A 16,201-nucleotide genomic window follows, 5' to 3' on the forward strand; every position below is an offset into this window, starting at 1 on the left:
ACCTTCTTGAGGACTCAAAGGACTCGAGGATTGCCTTTTGTTGCGTCGCCTGCTCCTCCGCGTCTGGCCCATTGTTGGACCATTCGAGAGCCTCGTCGTCCTCCGCTTCCGCCACCGCCGCCTCCTATCGCAGCTGCTGCTCCAGCTCCTCCCGCCGCCGCTGATGCTCCACCTCCTGCCTCTGCAACCGTTGCTGCAGCTTCTCCACACGCCTCCACTCATGTAGTTCATCCTGACGCCAACGCTCCTCCTGCGCCTCCCGGTGCCACGCGTTCGCATCCCGCCACCGCTGCCACTCGTCCGCGACAAAAGCATCTATGGTCGCCGCTAGCACTACCGCTTCCAACTACTCATTCTCCGCGAGCTCCGGGTCCTCCTCCATGGCGTCGAAATCGGGGGTGCTGGCAGGTGGAGGCGCAGGTGGTGACGGGGGTGGAGGCAGCTGGTCCACCGGATTGGCTCAGCATTGAGTATGTGGTAGGCCGGCAACGAGATCTTTTTTTTTTGCTACATCGACGACTATGGTGTCCGTTGAGCGGAGGTGGTGTTTATAGGCGGCACCGACACGAGAAATGGCGAGAAGAACGCGTGGAAAGTGCCGAGAACGCGCGGAAAGCGGTGAGAACGCGCGGGAACCAACAAGTATGCACAGGGAAGCGGTTTCCCAGGCGCGGGATCCGACATGGCAGGAGGCGCCGACTATCCCGTTTCACGCCCTCCGCAAAGGGCCTGGCATGGGGTTGCCAGCGCTTCTATTGGGATAGACACCGCGCCGACGCTTTACTGGACGCGCCGGTGTGAACCAGAAACAGTGTCGGCCCCCAAATCGCTATCGGGGCCGCTATCCGGCCGCGGGTGGAGATGCTCTTACATCTGTGCCTGAACATAAAGTTAACACACCCACAATCGTACTTCAAACAGATACATTTCCTAAGTGCTTTACAGCTGAAATCTCCTCAGAGCTAAATAAAAATCCCTCATTTCCCAAGTGCTTTACAACTGAAATCTTCTCAGAGTTAAAAAGAAAAGTCCATCATTTCCTAAGTGCTTCTAGCTGCTTCTCCATGCCCGTTGGCATTACCCTGCAAAAATATAATGAGACATTTGAAAGTATTTACTTTAAAAACGTCCTGTTATAAAAGGGAAAAGAAACCAGCCAACTCCATGCATTTATATAAAGAATCATCACTTACAACATTGGACACTTGGCCCATGGCTGGGTATATATTCTTGAGCATTTTGTCTAAAGAATCCTTAGCCAACAGGAGCGTCCCTTCTTTCACTCCTGATTCAGATGAAGCATTTGCTGAGGATGCAACACCGTGAAGCTGCGGGGAAGAAGATGATCCACACGGTTAGTCTTTCATCAAAGATATTTCATCGCACTCCAAGCTACTGAAAAGGTTTTCTAAATAGAAAGCTTCCCAAACCAATCAATGAACGCCTGTCTCGCATACAATAGGACAATAAGCATCTCACTTATCAACTAACTTCCACCAAAATTGCAAGGAATTTGTGCAAAAAGACAGCAATTGTTTTTTACATACTACCTCTGCAATAGCTGGTTGCTCTGATACGTCTTGATTTGTACTCAAATTGCCTTTTGTTGTTCCCGGATTTTCCGCAGATGCCTACAAAACAACGCATTGCAGTACACTGAGACGCAAATCTTTCATACAAGCAGATTTATTCTTGACATGACTACACAAACAGTAAGGAAGAAAAAAAGTAGAACCAAGAACATGCTAAGCATAGACCGGAGTACTGAACAGCTCGAGGTTCTGACACTTGTGAAACTAAACGACTACAGAAACCTTGGTAATCCTTGATCGGACTACGAACAGCTCGATGCTCTGACACTTGTGAAATTAAATGACTACAGAAACTTGCATAGTTTCCGGACAGAAAATGAAGGGAGACGCTGGTTGCTGCTCCGTTACCTGATCCTTGGAGGCGTCCTGTCGCCACTGGGGCTGAAACTTGTGCAGAAGCAGAATGAGCAACCTTTTCAGCTCGGGCAGCACCTCCTCGGGGAAGAGCTTCGCGATGTCGTCCTTTGCTACGTTTTCATGGACACACCTGCGGATGAGTATCCTGAGGCACACCAACAGCTGCGAGCGAGCGAGAGGAGCATCAGCATGTAGCTGGGGAATGAATCCGGGCCGCCGCAGCTTGGCGGGAGCAACGGCGCGGAAGGGGAAGCCGCAGAAAGCGAGGAGATACGTACGGGGTCGATCTCGGAGTCGGTGGAGATCTGGAGGATGTCGCGGACGACGGCGCGGTCGGCGGCGTCGAGGCCGGTGCGGCGGGTGCGCCAGAGCGCCTGCAGGATGTACTCCACCGAGTCCTTGGACCGCGCGCGCGCCAGAAGCGGGAGGTGCTCGTGCCCCCACAGCGCCCTCGACGCCGCCGCTGGTGCCCCTTGTTGCCGCGCCTCCATCGCCGGCCGGGTTCCGCCGCCGCGTGCGTGCTGAGAGAAACACAAGGCACGACTAGCGCGACGCGATTGCTAATGGGGCGATTTACACAAAAATAACCCAAAAGTGGAAGAAAAGCACAGACTGACCCTCCGGCGAAACTATTTCACCAATCTAACCCTTTTGTGTGGCGCCTCTCCCACGGGCGCCACACATGCCCATGTGGCGCCTCTGGCTCTGGCGCCACACACCCATCCGATGTGCCCCGTCGACGTTGAGCTGGTGACCCCGATCCGACGTGGCAGCACGAGTGGCGCCTCTTTGGACGGCGCCACACTTTGAAAGTCACATTCACTTAAGTTTGGGCGCCGCGCGTGCCCAGCCCGACCCTCTTCTTTCTTTCTTTCTCTGTTCTTCTTCTCTCCTCCTAAGGCGCCCGGTTTTCTCTCTCCCCCTCTCTCCCCCCCACCAAATCAACCACCAAATCGTCAGATCTGTCCGTGGAGATCGTTCCCAACTCGTTGCTTGAGGTAATCTCCTCTGTTTCCCCTCTTTTCATCCATTGATTTTGTGTATTTGCTCCAATCTATATGTGAAACCCTAGATGTGGATTTGGTTGATTTGAGGGTGGAGATGGATTTGGTTGGATGTTAGGGTTGTTGAAGTAGAAGAAATGGTAGTGTGCTAGTTTGTATGGGTAGATTATGTTGATTATGGTATCTAATGAACACATGTGTGTATGTGTTGTTCCCATTATGCTAGGGGGATGGAAAGAATTGTTCATGTTCATCATGTGGACAAGGATGCTTACTTGAAGGGAAACATAGAGCCGGACCCGGAAGAGGTTGACTTGGTGTTTGACGTTAGCCCTAGCTTTGCGGAGGTGGTAGCACAAGTTAGGGTTGAGTTGAATTGGAATGAGCCAAATGATGGTATTGAGCTAGAGGGAAGGCATAATGTGGAGTTTGGAATGCACACCCGTTGGAAGATAATGCGTATCAACTCCGAGCAACGTTGGTCCATTTACAAGGAGACGGTGGCCGGGTCACAAGATAAGGCTTTGGAGTTGTTTGCAACCAAGACGGTTGAGGCTCGTATCGAGCTTGACCTTAACCGGCCCTCCTCCCCGTTCGAGAGAGGACTCCTCCACCCATGAGCCAAGAAGAGGCCACCCAATCTCCCATTGTCCAATCTCCCATTGCCCAACAACCTCCGTTGGATAATGAGTATGATGAGCATGACGATGGTGATGATTGTTTCGAGATGAATGGCAACAATGTGGGTGATTTGGATAAATATTGGACGCAAGAGGAGATGGACCACTCCATTCCTTATTCCCGATGCTATGCGTCGGACTCGGATGATGATGGACCCGAAGAGGAGGTTGACGAGGATGGCTTCACGGCTAAGGAAGCCGAAAGAGCCGAGATCTTCAAGAAGGTAACCGGACGGGATATCCGGGTACCATTGTTCCGTGATGTTAGTCTTGTGGATGGAGCCGTGGTTGATGGTGGCAAAAGTTTACTTCTTGGAGCTAGGCCACTATCCAAGAGAGATGTGGATGGTAGGACGGCTATGATCTCTAAAGGGCTAACGTTTGATACATTCTTGGAATTGAAGATATGGTTGAAGGAGTTCTCCATTAAGCATCATCGCCCTTACATCGTTGTTCACTCGGACTTGAAGAAGCGGTACACGCTAAAATGTGTGGATAAAAGGTGCCCATGGGTTGTCCGTGCACGACCTTTCAAAAAAGGGCCCTCTTGGCACATAACAAGTTGTGTAGCCACTCACATGTGCCGGGGGCCGAAGCTTGATGGCAAGGATGCACAGTCGGACCACCGTCAACTCACATCCGAGTTCATTGCATACAAGCTCTCGGCGGAGATATCATCACTTCCTATCATGAGCATTAGGTCCGTGCAAGATACGGTCAAATCCCGGTTTGCCTACGACGTCAAGTACGGGAAGGCATGGAAGGCCAAACAAGCCGCATTCAAGATGTTGTACGGTGATTGGGAGGAAGCATACAACCGTATCCCTAGGTTGTTGTTAGCGATGGCCGCAACTAACCCGGGCATGGTGCATGTGGTCGAGCCTTCCGCAACCAAAATGACATTGCATGATGGTAAAAGAGTGAGGGTATTTCACCGTGCATTTTGGTCATTCCAGCAATGCACGAGGGCATTCGAACATTGTAGGCCCGTCATAGCCGTGGATGGTACCTTCTTGACCGGTCGGTACAAGGGCACACTATTGGTGGCAATAGCAAGTGATGCAAGCAACCGTTTAGTACCATTGGCTTTTGCATTGGTAGAGATTGAGAACAATGATAATCGGCAATGGTTTTTCCATATATTGAGGACGAGGGTCATACCACCCTCAAAGGAAGTGTGTGTCATCTCCGATCGTCATCAAGGAATTCTCAATGCGGTGGAGGTTCCAATTCCCGGGCATGCTCCCTTGCATCACCGATGGTGCATGAGGCATTTTGTGCAAACTTCTACCGGGCCCGTGGCATCGGCGCCACACATGCCAACTTATATGAGCTATTTGGTCGAAAACATCCAGGGGCTCCGGACGATAAGTCCTTAGCCGTTTTGGTGACCCTCTTTGTGTGGCGCCCGTGGCACCGGCGCCACACATGCTTGTGTGGCGCCCGTGGCATCGGCGCCACACAAAGAGCCTCGCCAAAACGGCTAAGTCCCAGACGATTTGTCTTACAGTATGTTTTGGGCAATTAGACATGCATGTGTGGCGCCGATGACACGGGCGCCACATCGTGCAATGTGGCGCCGATGGGAAGGGCGCCACTCATTGACATGTGTTAAAACCATCGAAAATCCTACCATATTCCAACAAAACTCCCATCATGTCAAAAGCTATGTCATACACACATCATATCAACAGCCATTTTGTACACACATCATGGACATAACATCATCAAACCTAACATCGTAGCACATAGTTTCATACAATTTAAGAAAGCATTCAAACAACACGAAGCAACGAAGATAGAGTTGACAACACTCGACGATCTAAATATCGGTGTCGGAGCCGGATTCGCCGGTGTGGGGGTAGTGCACACGGCAGGCGGTGTCGTCGAACACCTTGACGATCATGTCGCCGTCCCCTCGTACAGGAAGGTGAGTCGGCAGCCGGGCTCGAGGTGGAGGTCACGGGCGAACTTGTCCCACCCCGTGTGCGGGTACATCTTGCCCCGCCCGTCGAACAGGACCTCCATGGACCAGCGGCGAAGTTGCGCCTAGCCTCCCGTAGCTGCAAGTGTGCCGGCTCGTGGCCGTCGACGAACTCGGCGAACTTGTCCGGTGAGCCGCTTGATGCCGAGTGGGTCGTCGTCGATGCGGAGGAGGAACTCGGCAGCCGTTCATCATGCGAAGACGAGGAGGATGCAGGTGACGGTGATCGTGGGGCCCTTGCTGCTCCACCGCGGCGGCCCCTTCCCGGCCCGGGGCGCCCGGGACCGCGGCGGCCGCCCTTCCCCGTCCACGGCACCGGCCATCCTACATGTTTACATTTTTGAACCATATTACGATCCATTCAACTAACAAATATGAGTTACTCCATCACAAATACTAGGCATACATGTGAGTTCATACACATACATACACATACATACATAGAGTTCATACACATACATGTGAAATTTCATATGTAGATTTCTACAAATCTATGGTTCAAACACATGCATACATGAGGCTACCATCTCCAACACAAACAATACAATAGAGAGTGCACAAAAGAAAAAAACATGTCTAGGGTTCATGTCCAAATCTAGCCCGATCTATGAAATTAGTGGATGAATGGAGAAGATTTGAAGGAGATTACCTTGACAAATGGATGGGGAACGATCTCCACGGACAGATCTGACGATTTGGTGGTGGATTTGGTGGGGGGAGAGGGAGGAGAGAGAGAACCGGGTTGAGGAGGAGGGAGAGAAGAAGAGAAAGAAAGAAGAGGGTCGGGCTGGACGCGCGCTCGTCGTGCTGCCACGTCGGATCGGGGTCACCAGCTCAGCGTCGACGGGCCACGTCGGATGGGTGTGTGGCGCCAGAGCCAGAGGCGCCACATGGGCATGTGTGGCGCCCGTGGGAGGGGCGCCACACAAAAGGGTTAGATTGGTGAAATAGTTTCGCCGGAGGGTCAGTCTGTGCTTTTCTTTCAGTTTTGAGTTATTTTTGTGTAAATCGCCTGCTAGTGGGCTGAAAGTATGGGCCTTGGCCACGAAGGAAGGGAGGACGATCATTTCAGGCAAGAAAAGCATCTGCCAGCCCATTTCGACAAACAGGGCCGTACAGCTAGTAGCTTCGGATAGGACGCCCGCAGCGTCCCGCCTGATGGGCCGGCCCATCAACGAACGGTTTTTAAATTATCTTTTTTTACTAGACCCTATTTTTCGTGGTTCCTGGGTGGTTTTCCATGGTTTTCTCAGTTTTTCGGTTTTCCTTTCTTTTTTGGATTCGATTTTTTTTTAGATTTTTTCTGATTTGAAAATTTTTCTACTCGAAATTGTTTCAAAATTTAAAATTGTTCAGATTCAAAATTCATTTTGATTTTAAAATTGTTTATTTGTTTTAAAAAATAGATTTCAAACTTTTTCAAATTCAAAATTTGTTCATATTTAGAGAACCAACCTGAGGTTGGGTGGTTAGGAGGGTGGTTGTACCCCCAGCCCACCAGAGTTCAAACCCCAGGTTTGACATCTGTGTGTCTCATAAAGGCAGAATATTCATTCAGTGGGAGGCGACGTTCCCGTCGACAGTGAGGCGCCTGTGGTGACTTCGGCAATTTCAAGATCCAATCCGCCGGCTCAGTCTTCCGAAGGTGCTCATAGGGGTGGGGTGTGCGTGTGTGCGTTCATAGGGGTGAGTGTATGCGCGTGTAAGTGAGCGTCTACGTTTGTACTGTGTTTCTCAAAAAAAAAAGTTCATATTTAAATTTTGTTTAGTTTTAAATTTTTTAAAGTTAGAAGTAAATAAGAAATAAAATGGAGGAAAACTAGGCCTAGGAGAGAACGGATACAGATAAATGGGCTGACCCCCTGTATCACACCGATAATGCTACACTTATGCGATCTCAGTTCCGGAAGTGTTACAAGATGAAATGGATGAAGGCGGTTGGAGCAAATCTTTTTCCCTCCCGTAATATTTTTGGAACCGCAATGAATCCTTAATCCCCATGTAATCCCGTAAGTCAGATCATGTAACAATTTCCCCCCGTAGGTGTAGCACTATCAATAGCATGCTATAAGCATGCTATGGGGAACCCCTTGGGATGGCTGAACAAGGCTTCATTTTGCTCAATAAAAACAAGGATTTGTTTCCCTTTTTCATTTTTCTTTCTGTATTATTCCTTATTTATATATTAAGTACTTTATTTTATATTTTGAAAGTATGCTTTAATCAAAATTATACTCGCTATGTTTTAGTGAATATGTTGCACACATTTTCCAAGATTCATCTTTGAACAAAATTAGTACAAGTACATGAGGATTATTTGATATAAAACTGGCACCATATGAAAGTTTTTTCGTGAGTCTGGCATATTTAATTCGTACAACATAATGAAGATACTGTTCCTCAAAATTCGGTAAAAGCTTCACCTCGAAAAATATGTGGGCCCTATTATCTGGATGGAAGGAGTATAATGTTTTGTCTAATATAGTAGACATTTTTTATCCTCGAAAAACGATGTTGAAAAATAAATCTATCTTGTTTATCTAATTTATTAAAACAAATTATAAGCATACGGACATTTTTTTATGAAACATGTCAGTAGTTTTTTGAAATACATGAACATTTTATATTGATAATGTTATAAAAAAAAGTTTTACTTGAGAACCATCCGTGGTTGGATGGTTAGGGGTAGTGGCATCCCTAGCCCGCTAGGGGTCAAATCTCAGGTTTGACGCTTTGGTGTTTTATAAAGGTGAAATATTTTTTCGGTGGGAGGCGATGTTCCTGTCGATAGCGAGGCATGTAGGAATGGTGACTTCGTCAATCTCAACACCCGACAAATCAGTCTCTCAGACTCAGTCTTTCGGAGGTCTTATATAGGTAGGGTGTGCGTGTGTACGTTCATAGGGGTTATATGTTTGTATTTGTGAGGCGTCTGCCTTTGTACAATGTTTTGAAAAGAAAATGTGTTACTTGTCTATAAATATTATTTTGTGATATATGCTTTTTGCAAGTTGTATGAATTTATTTACATTATACACAAGAAAACATGGCAGATCATTTTAGATTTATTGCAGATTGGCTTGAAAATGCATATTTAAAATAACCTTTATTTCCAAGCACAAAAACTATAAGGTAGGCTAAACTAAGTGCACTAACAAGTAGAGCCAAACAAGATGAACACAAGAGTTATTTCACAAGCAAGAGGAGAAACGCAGAGCTGGCGTCTGGACGAGGAGAGGCGTGTCGGTGCACGGTTGGCGGGATGCGCGCTGGGATGGTCGATGGTTGGGGAATTGGGTAGGATTAAGGAGAAGACGACAAAGAGGAAGGAAAAAAGAAAAGAAAATAAATCATGCTATTTGTGGGTTCAACATTGTTTTGAGGGGTATTCCGGTATCTATTTTAGGGAGGAAAAGTTTTGTAACGTAAAAACTAGTTTCTAGTTGGATCCCTGAGCATATGGTCGGTGTTAAGCTGAAGAAAGGAGAAGAAGAGGCCAAGTCATTATGCCCCTTATACCCTGGATGAGACACATGCTACAATGGATAGGATAAAGGGTCGCGATCTTACGAGGGTGAGCTACTCCAAAAACCCGTTTTTTGAGATCCGCTAGAGGTTCTCTCGTTAGTTCATATCTAGGGGATACATGTAGGAGTGGGACTTGGTAGCGAATAGTCTATATTATCTGACATTAGTATTCGGAAAATTGAAAATGGTCATGGTAATATTCATACTTGAAAGAAATGGAAATAGGCGCAGTAATTTTTTTTTTGAAAATATAAATAAAATTGTTGTTTTGAATTTTCAAGAAAATGTGGATATGGAACTGGATATACCCAATAAAATTATCTTAGCCTATTTTAGTAATTCTAGCCATGTATGCCATTATCCAAACTTAAAAGACTCATAAAGTGGTCAAATGAATTTTTCTATGATTAAAGTTGAAACTAGGTGTAGCATACAGTATATTTATTTCTCACAGTTGATTCACAATAACATGTGAGCCTATTATTTTGTTATTTGTTTTTCGAATTGAGAAACCGTTTTCGTATTCGTATTTGATAACATCCGTATTTATATCTGTATTTGTTATGAAAAAATAAAAACAGATATGAGAAAGACACCATCCAATCTGGATTCGATCCGTTTCCGCCCCTAGATGCAGCTGGATCAGGTTCGAGCCGATCCATGGGGAGCGGGATCCTCTAATGTTGAGAAGCAAGGAAAAGAAGGAAAAGAAGTCAGGGTATTGTAGCCTGATCACACTGTTATGTGCCCTAATTAATTAATTTATGTAATTAATGTAGATATAAAAAATATTATAAATTTATTACACCATAATTTTTCCTATAGGTAATTACTCTAAATGCATAACAGTATTTTGTATTATACAAATTAATTTAAATCATTTGGACCTTGATCATAGAATTTGATAGAAGCAAAGTTAGATTACTGTAGCTTACCTAACTTTGCTAGTATTATCGACAGTTCCTAGGTAATTAGTATTAAGAACTCATAGCCTGACAATTGCAGGATAATTGGTGCAGCATTTGACTTTTATGATTATTACTCTGCTTGTTTAGGATGCCGTCACCGCATATACGCCGGATCCCTCTATCCTGATTTTATGCTTCATACACAAATCAGGGCATGTGCCATGTAGATTCGAAATAAAGGGGCATGTGCCATGTAGACAACAAGAGACATCTTAGCTACTGATAGTTGACACTGGCTTCACTGATTACTCCGATCGAAACAACTGGAATTTCTTTTGCATGACCGGAAGCAATAATTGAGATACTCCTAGATAGAGTCGCGGCCTTATTAAGAAAATAAAGTAAATTGCCGAGTCCCATCACGTGGTACTAAATTGGCAAGTCCCATCACGTGGTTCACGCGTTACTTATTTCTTGTACGTGACATACTGATACTGTCACTCCTCGATCCCCTCCTAGTCCCTGTCCATCCACTTGGCTACATGTAGCCCGGCCACCTGCCCAAGTTACTCTTGGACAAGTAGGTATAATTTTCACATTAATTTTAGAATATTAAACATAACTATAATAGGTATTAACATGTGAAACTCAAATATACTAGCAACATGAACATCATCATCGCATACAGTATAACATCTATCACTAAACATATCGGAATATGGCGAGCATACCGATCAGCTGTAGATGAAGCAGATGTTGATGCAGCGGTAAAGGTTGTTGACGACAGGTGAAGACAGGTCGAAGTAGACATTGACGTAGACGATGGTACGCGACACCGCCCGACTTGTCCGGTAGGTGACTCGTGATGAAGAGGTTGAGCAGTCTCGCAGAGCGTTTCCCAAAACCTAATTCGGCATCCCCCTTACAGGATCGCAAAGGCGAGTTCTTCAGGAGACATGCTCTCCGGTTCGTCGTGCACGTCGGCGGGTGGGATGGAGTATGTTGCGGTGGCGGCGCAAGCAGAGAGATGTGGCAAAATCTAACTCGTGTATCAAATATGTTTCAGAGTTAGTTGCACACACATTTCAAGGCGACTGCAGATAGCCCAATCCACTCAACATGAGCGCGGTAGGAGCCAACGCGGCGTCGAGTCGAGCAAGGAGGAGGAGCATCGCGCGTGTATTTTCTTCTCACTCACTTACTAGTGGTGCAACAACTCACCTTATAAGTAGTCTAATCTAACTATCTCCTAACTTTAATGTGCGATTAAACTTAGCTTGTGCTTCTCTTATCCCTCTCTTTGGGTTGCCACCAATTTAGACTCAAACTCACATGGATTACCATATATGTAAGCTTTGAGATTTAATCAAATCTAAAATACTACATGGCCAAAGGTTTTAGCCCATTATTTTAGTTACCTGTTGAGAGGCATGGAAGAAACAAAAGAAACAAAACTGCAAGTCACATCACGTGTCTCATACTATATGAGGGAATACTATAATAGTGATCGTGTTTTATATTACTTGGTACTGTTTGGTCAAAGTTAAGCTCTAATACGTTTGAACAAGTAGTATATGATAAAGTATCAATATTTGTGATATCAAATTTATATAATATGAAAGTATAATTTATTACCATTGTAACAATATGTGTGTGATATTATAGATTTCGATATATTTTTCTACTATATAGCTAGTCAAATTTAGTTGACAAAAACTTATATGCGGAGCAATATGAAATGGATGGAGTACCAACATGCAATACACAAGACCGTACATTAATTAACTTAGAGGCTCGGAATTCCTCTTTTCGAAAAAAAAAACCCAGCAGACATTACGTCTGTACGTGATTGACAATTCACGACATATGACATACTATCACCGTGATACTGGTGCCCCTGTCCATCCACTTGGCTACATATAGGCCGGCCAGCTTGGACTCTCACGGTACCAGAGCCTTGGAGCCTAGCTAGCAGCAGCTGCCAGTAAGACCATGTACAATGTAGCGCCGATTCAATCAAAAAGTTGTCAGCATTAGGAATCGCTGCGGGTTAGCTGCTATGTTGGAGTCGCATTTTGCATGGACTGTGTCAGGCATGCAATGCTATTTTATTCAACATCTCTCTCCTTAAAGCCAGCCTACTTCACACTGCCATGTGGACCTCCATGCATGTTTCTGGTAGATGGTTTGCTTTGAACCGAATCAACAATTTGAGTCGCTTCTCTGCTCTGACAACATGATGCGATGCTCCACTATGTGCTGAATCGAACCAAAAGCCCATATGGTTCGCTTTTCATGCACATAGTGCATGGTCTAAGCAGTACTAGTTACCTGAGGATGAGAGGCATGGGGGTGGCGCCTGTCGTCCTGGCGGCGGTGCTTGCCATCGCGGCGGTGGCGTCCACGGTGAGATCGTCGCCGGCGGAGGGGATCCAGCCGCTGTCCAAGATCGCCATCCACAAGGCCACCGTCAACCTGCGCGGCTCCGCCTACGTGCGGGCGACGCCGGCGTTGCTGGGCGACGAGGTATTGAAGCTAATAATCAATCCGCCAATTCATTCACATTTATGAGCTTAATTTGACCGAGCCGCTGGTTTTGGTCTTGGAGTTTGGAAAGCAAAAGCTGTACGGAATGCTAGTAAAATAAAACACTACTGCGTGTATGTGCATATGAGTGCTAGTAGGATCTTTACGAACAACGCGAAGCAACTTTGCTTAGAGTAGATCGGCGACTTGGCGGCGTGCAGCTTAGGCTGATGCAACTTGACGTGGATTTGAGCAGATCCATCCTTGCCTCATATGCACATACACGCAGAATGTATGCAGCTCCTTCACCGGTTGGGGTAGATGCTGCATGTGCACCAGGTGTTGTCGAGAGGGCTAATCCGATGTATGTTGGTGGCTAAAAAAGAGTCTAAACAAGAAAACGAAATTTGCTAAGCAATGAAACTAATCTAAAGAAAAGCTGCTACGAGATCGGATGCCCACAGGGGAGATCACGTAGATCGATCCCCCAGGGGCGACGGAAGTGGTGGGTGGCTAAATCCTAGGCTGCGGAAAGAGGCGCTCTGATACCATGAAGAATTACGGAAATATGATTGTATTGATATGCAGTAATTGATGATTACATTAAGTCTTTTAGGTTGTTTATATAGTAGAGAAGATTTGGAGGCTAAGGAATCTAGTAGAGATATATCTAGATTACAATCTAAACTATACCTAATATGACTAATCCGTAATATACTCTAATACTTTGATCGAGCGGGTGACGTGCCTCCAAGGAGATTAATCTCCCCTGCGACCGTGCGATGCGGAAATGGTGGGAAGATCTAGGCTCGGCGCCGCGAGGCTAACCACACTGATACCATGTAGAAATTTGTAGAACCCTAAAATTTGGAGTTAATAGCATAAAACCATCACCTTGATGGTGAAATTTATTGTATAGCACCACTTTACGTTTGCACGACAAGATTTTGCGGGGTTTTTTGCAGAATGTGCTAATAGCTGATTTGGAGCAAATTGACACGAAATTTCAACAGTTGGCCCCATTGTCAGGGCTGAGGTGCAGCATTGGTCCCACTTTTCAGACCATTTTATGAAATAAAAAATATAAAAAAGATAAAGGGAGGTCGTCTCCTTCATTCCCTACCCGAGCACCACCACGCCCGGCACCGCCGGGCACCCCCTCCTCCAACCTGTCGCCCCGAGAGCCACTGCCACTCTCCTCTATCTCCGCTCAGCCCCTATCCTTTCCCGCTGCCGGTCTACCGTACCACTTCCGCGAGCTCCGCGTCCCAGCCTCGCCATCCCCTATCGCCACGAACGCATCTCCCAGCGCTGCCCCTTGCTTCTCGGTTGGGCGTCGGGTCTGCTCATTGGCCTCAGCTCGCCGCGACAGTACGCCTCTGACCGGCACGGGTAGGGAGGTTGATGGAAGAGACGGCGGCGGCAACTCAGGCGGGCGCCATGGCAAGTGCTCAAGGATCTCGCGCTCGATGCGGCGCCTCCCATGCATTCGTGGGGCTGTGGCCTCCTTCATCGGGAACAGCGCAGCAGGGAGGTCCTGCCCGTGTCCTCAGAGAGCAGCGGCACTCGACGGAGCGGTGGCTTCGCCCGTGGCCACTCCCGAAATCCTTCGCGAGCAGGAAGGAACGGTGGTGGTCCTCACCTCCGAGATGGAAGCGCGGTGGCAGTGTTCATTGAAGTTGTGGGATTCGGCGGCGAGAATGAGATGCATCATCGCGGTAGTGGCCGGCGGTGGTAGGGGTGGGGTACCACCGGTGGTGGTTGTAGCCTCGGATTGTGAAGGGGAAAGGATGACCTACCAACTTTTGTTTTATTTTGTTTACGATTTTAAGATTTTTTAAATTGAGCTGACATGTGGGTCTCAGTCCACATCACCAAATTATGCCACCTCATCCCTGACTAGTGGGTCCTGCTTGTCAGATTTCCTGTCAATTTGCGTTCAGTTATGTATCGGCTCCATATCACCTGTATTCAGCGGCGCGACTGACATTTAACAAATTTTTAGACGACCGAGAGTTAGCAAATCCAAAAAAGAGTTATGGTACAGTATTATATTATCACACTCAGAATAACCCTCTCAATTACCATCCTAGGCATAGTTAGTTTTTTTATAGAAGAAATCTATTAAAATGCGAAGATACCAATTACATCCCGCCTTTGCACCAACAAAAATTCATTGATAGTTGTTATAGTAAGAAGAAATATAGGAGACGCTTGGTGTAAATAAGATTATGCAAGGTGGCCTCATCATTAGCTCATATCTGGGGATGCAAGTGGATCAGGGCCGAGCTGATCCATTGACTAGTCCTAGTTCACACCTGCTCGACAATATCTACACCGACTGAACCATACAATTTTTTTTTGACAAACATAACCGAAAAGTTTCTTCGGCTCCTAAGCTCTAGTGATCCGTTAGTTAAAAAACATATTTATAAGTTTTAATAAAAATCTAGATATAGTAAATGATGTAACCTAGAAGCACACACAATTGTAATCCAAAATTCTTTGTACTCACAGAGCCACAATACAAATGATACAAAAAGTGATGACAGACAGAGCCATTTGTTCATTAGATGCAGACCCCACACCATGGAAGCTTGCTATTGTCGACAGTTCATATGTACTCCCTCCGCTTCATATTATTAGATACATCCAAATCTGTGATAACTAATATGAGACGGAGGGAGTGATCAAGAACCCATAGCTTAACTATTGCAGAATAGTGTGTGCAGCTTTTGACTTGCTTTATTGGTTACTCTGTTTGTTTAGGGATACTGTAACCATATGTATATGCCGGATCTTCACCTTATCCTGATTTTGTGCTTCACATATATACAAACCAGGGCATGTACCATGTAGACAACAAGAGACATCTTAATTAGCTACTGATAGTTGACACTGGCTTCAGTGATTACTCCGATCGAAATAAGTGGACTTTCTTCTGCATGACCGGAAGCAAATAATTGAGATAGCTAGACAGAGTGGCAGCCTTACTAAGAAAAGAAACTAAACTGCCGAGTCCCCATCGCGTGGCTCACGCGTTACTTATTTCTTGTACTAATTCGGGACATACTGTCACCATGATACTCCTCGATCCCCTCCTGGCCCCCGTTCATCCACTTGGCTACATATAGGCCGGCCAACTGTGGACTCTCTCACCACACCAGCCTTGGAGCCTAGCTAGGCAGCATCTGCCAGTAAGCACTAGTTACCTGAGGGTGAAAGGCATGGAGATGGCGCCTGTCGTCCTGGCGGCGGTGCTCGCCATGGCGGCGGTGGCGCCCACGGTGAGCTCGTCGCCGGCAGAGGGGATCCAACCGCTGTCCAAGATCGCCATCCACAAGGCCACCGTCAACCTCCACGGCTCAGCCTACGTGCGGGCGACGCCGGCGTTGCTGGGCGAGGAGGTATTGAAGCTAATAATCAATTCGCCAATTCATTCACATTCATGAGCTTAATTTGACCGAGCACGTTGGTTTTGGCCTTAGAGTTTGGAAAGCAAAAGCTGTACGGAGTACTAGTAAAATAAAATGGAGTGCTAGTAGGGTCTTTATGAACGAAGGGCAGAACACTAAAATACTTTGTACCCACAACCTTATAACTTGCCGGCCCCAAAAATGGT

General features: G+C 46.5%; 1 protein-coding gene across 1 annotated transcript; it reads right to left on the minus strand.

Moving 5' to 3' along the window:
* Positions 1-897: 897 nt before the first annotated feature.
* LOC124681741 lies at positions 898-2,440 on the minus strand. The gene is made up of 5 exons (XM_047216569.1): positions 2,228-2,440; positions 1,941-2,111; positions 1,551-1,631; positions 1,194-1,328; positions 898-1,082 (listed from the first exon to the last, which is right to left on the minus strand). The coding sequence occupies exons 1-5, from the start codon at positions 2,438-2,440 to the stop codon at positions 1,041-1,043; spliced, it is 642 nt and encodes a 213-aa protein (XP_047072525.1). The 3' UTR covers positions 898-1,040.
* Positions 2,441-16,201: the final 13,761 nt, after the last annotated feature.

The sequence above is a fragment of the Lolium rigidum genome, unplaced genomic scaffold, assembly GCF_022539505.1.
Source record: "Lolium rigidum isolate FL_2022 unplaced genomic scaffold, APGP_CSIRO_Lrig_0.1 contig_54331_1, whole genome shotgun sequence".
NCBI lineage: Eukaryota > Viridiplantae > Streptophyta > Magnoliopsida > Poales > Poaceae > Lolium > Lolium rigidum.

Coding starts and splice junctions, on each gene's coding strand:
- LOC124681741 (XM_047216569.1), bottom strand. CDS start 2,440: ATGGAGGCGCGGCAACAAGGGGCACCAGCGGCGGCGTCGAGGGCGCTG. Junction 1,329..1,550: donor AGCAACCAGCTATTGCAGAG/GTAGTATGTAAA, acceptor TCTTCCCCGCAG/CTTCACGGTGTTGCATCCTC. Junction 1,083..1,193: donor TGGGCCAAGTGTCCAATGTT/GTAAGTGATGAT, acceptor ATATTTTTGCAG/GGTAATGCCAACGGGCATGG.